The sequence below is a fragment of the Octopus bimaculoides genome, chromosome 20 (genome assembly GCF_001194135.2).
Source record: "Octopus bimaculoides isolate UCB-OBI-ISO-001 chromosome 20, ASM119413v2, whole genome shotgun sequence".
NCBI classification, from domain to species: domain Eukaryota; kingdom Metazoa; phylum Mollusca; class Cephalopoda; order Octopoda; family Octopodidae; genus Octopus; species Octopus bimaculoides.
Window position 1 is genome coordinate 25,929,997 of NC_069000.1, and position 2,530 is coordinate 25,932,526.

Genomic DNA, 2,530 nt, shown 5'->3' on the forward strand with positions numbered 1-2,530 from the left:
TATATATATATATATATATATACATGCAGAGATAGATAGATAGATAGATAGATAGATAGATAGATAGAAAGATAGATAGATAGACAGGCAGACAGGCAGGCAGACAGACAGACAGACAGACAGACAGATAGACAGACAGACAGATAGATCGATCGATCGATAGATAGATAGATAGACAGATAGATAAATCTCTGTGTATACCTATGTATATTACATGCAAAATATAGAGTGAAACGTGTTCTTTGTTTTCTGTTTTTGACAGGTGCCATCTTGAAATTTGTGCCTGTTCTGGATCAACCACATAAAGATAACATATTTGACGACAAGAAATACTGGCACATACCTGTAGACGAGGAATCCATGCAGAATGGAAACACTGATAATGCTACGTTTATCCAAGTTTCAGCATAACATGCTGTCATGGAACGAATTGGATTACATGGCTATTTACAAGGAAAATCGTTTGCTCGGCCTATTGGCACATAAATAGGATACAATATTGTACACACATGCACATACACATATGTGTGTGAGTGTATGTGCAAGTGCATGTATATACGTATGTACATTGTGCATATGTGCATATTTATCTATACATACATAAATACATACACACATAGACACGCTCACACATATATTAAATGCAATACAACGAAAATAAGGATGAAAACATTCAATCTTTAGCTGGCTCCACTGTTTAATACCCAATTTTGTAGAGAAAATCCTTACAATTCACATGGGTATATATTAAATTTATAAAAATGAATAGAAAATGGAGATATACAATTGTCAATTTAAAAATTAAAATTTATTAACACAATATATTATTATAATAATATAATATAATAAATAATTAATATTAAATACAGATTACATACAAATGTTCCGATTCTTACACAAAATAAAATTAGAAAAATCCGTTGTTTTTGAGTAAGAATCTCTTCGGATGTATGAATCCTCTTATATCAAAAATTACACTGAAGAGATTCTTACCCATAAACAATGGATTTTTAAATTAATCTATTAAGGGTAAGAATCGAAACAATTGTATGTAATTTGTATTTAATATTTATCATTTATTATATCGTATTATAAGAATATAATATAATATAATATTATCTTAATAAATTTTAATTTTTGAATTGACGCGTGTATATCTCTATTTTCTATTCATTTATATATATTATTTATTTATTTATTTAAAGGACACAATACATGTCTTTAAGTGCTACTAATAGTTTCATATGTTGAGAAATATCTCAGACATATTCAACATATTCATCATGCACATGTATAAGCCTAATGAAGAACTCATATGCATAAAAGTCTTGTCTCCCTCCTGTGATATCTAAAAACCTGATAGTTAATATTCGTAACAGTATGCTTAACCACTATTCCTCTAATAAATTTTCGAGAAAGCAGCCTCCTACTATATCGATGGCCTAGCCAATATTGGCTTCAAAGATAAATTGATATATAATACCTCTAATAATAATAATAATAATAATAATAATAATAATAATGATAATAATAGATCTAGTAGCATCAAAGACAAAATAATAGATTTCTCCTCTAATATTAATCAGAATAACAATAAGAGACCAAAAATTGGCCAAGGAAAATTGTTTAATAGGCGTTATGTGAAATTATCATACAGCTTGTTGCCTCGATAGGAAGAGTATCATGACACGTGGTCAATACCAAGAGCCTAGATTCAGTTGTAACAGTCGCGACCCAGGATCCGGTCCACTTGACCAACGATGTATGATTAAATCTATCATATATGAGGCAGAAGTTACTGCAACCCTAAACAATAATACAACAGTTAAGAAGGCCTATATTGGAGTATGTGAAGAGGAATTTAGAAATCGCTATACCAAACACATAGCCTCCTTCCGACATAAAGACAAAAACAAAGCTAATAATTTGGCTAACGAGACACCACATATGATTATGTGGAAAATAATTGAGAAATCCATGCCTTATGTCAATGGATCGAATAAATGTAGGCTTTGTTTAAGTGAAAGAGCGCAGATCTTGTTCAGATCTAAGATCCCTAACTTTTTACTGAACTCCAGGTCTGAAATTTTCAGCGGTTGCAAGCATATGTCTAAAGATATTTTGAAGAAGTGGAAAATCCGGCCTATTCCTGATTAAGTTGTTGATATCTTTCCAGCCTTAGAATTTAAGGTCTAAGGAGAATAACTCTTTTACTATTATTACTTTTTACTTTTTACATTTAAATTTTTGCTTTCGTTTTCCGTTTTTTCAACCATCCGCACTTTCTATATGCCGCGTTTCCAGTTTTTTTTCGCGTTTTTTCTCTTATTCGATACGTTCTTTTTAGTTCGTTATGTGTGGTTTGTATTTGATGAATATGTTTGAGATATTTCTCAACATATGAAATTATTAGCAGCACTTAAAGACATGTATTGTGTCCTTTAAATAAATAATATTTATCTCTCACCACATGGAGTACTTTTTTTACGAATTTTCTATCACAGAAAAATACAGTATATATATATGTATA

General features: G+C 30.4%; 1 protein-coding gene across 1 annotated transcript in view; it reads left to right on the top strand.

Annotated features, from left to right (window-relative positions):
* Positions 1 to 2,466, top strand: part of LOC106868467 (ammonium transporter Rh type B) — a 67,266-nt gene extending 64,800 nt beyond the window's left edge. Inside the window, exon 11 of the mRNA XM_014913738.2 lies at positions 263 to 2,466. Within this exon, the coding sequence (XP_014769224.1) occupies positions 263 to 411 (149 nt within the window). The 3' untranslated portion in view covers positions 412 to 2,466. The remainder of the gene's footprint in view (positions 1 to 262) is intronic.
* Positions 2,467 to 2,530: the final 64 nt, after the last annotated feature.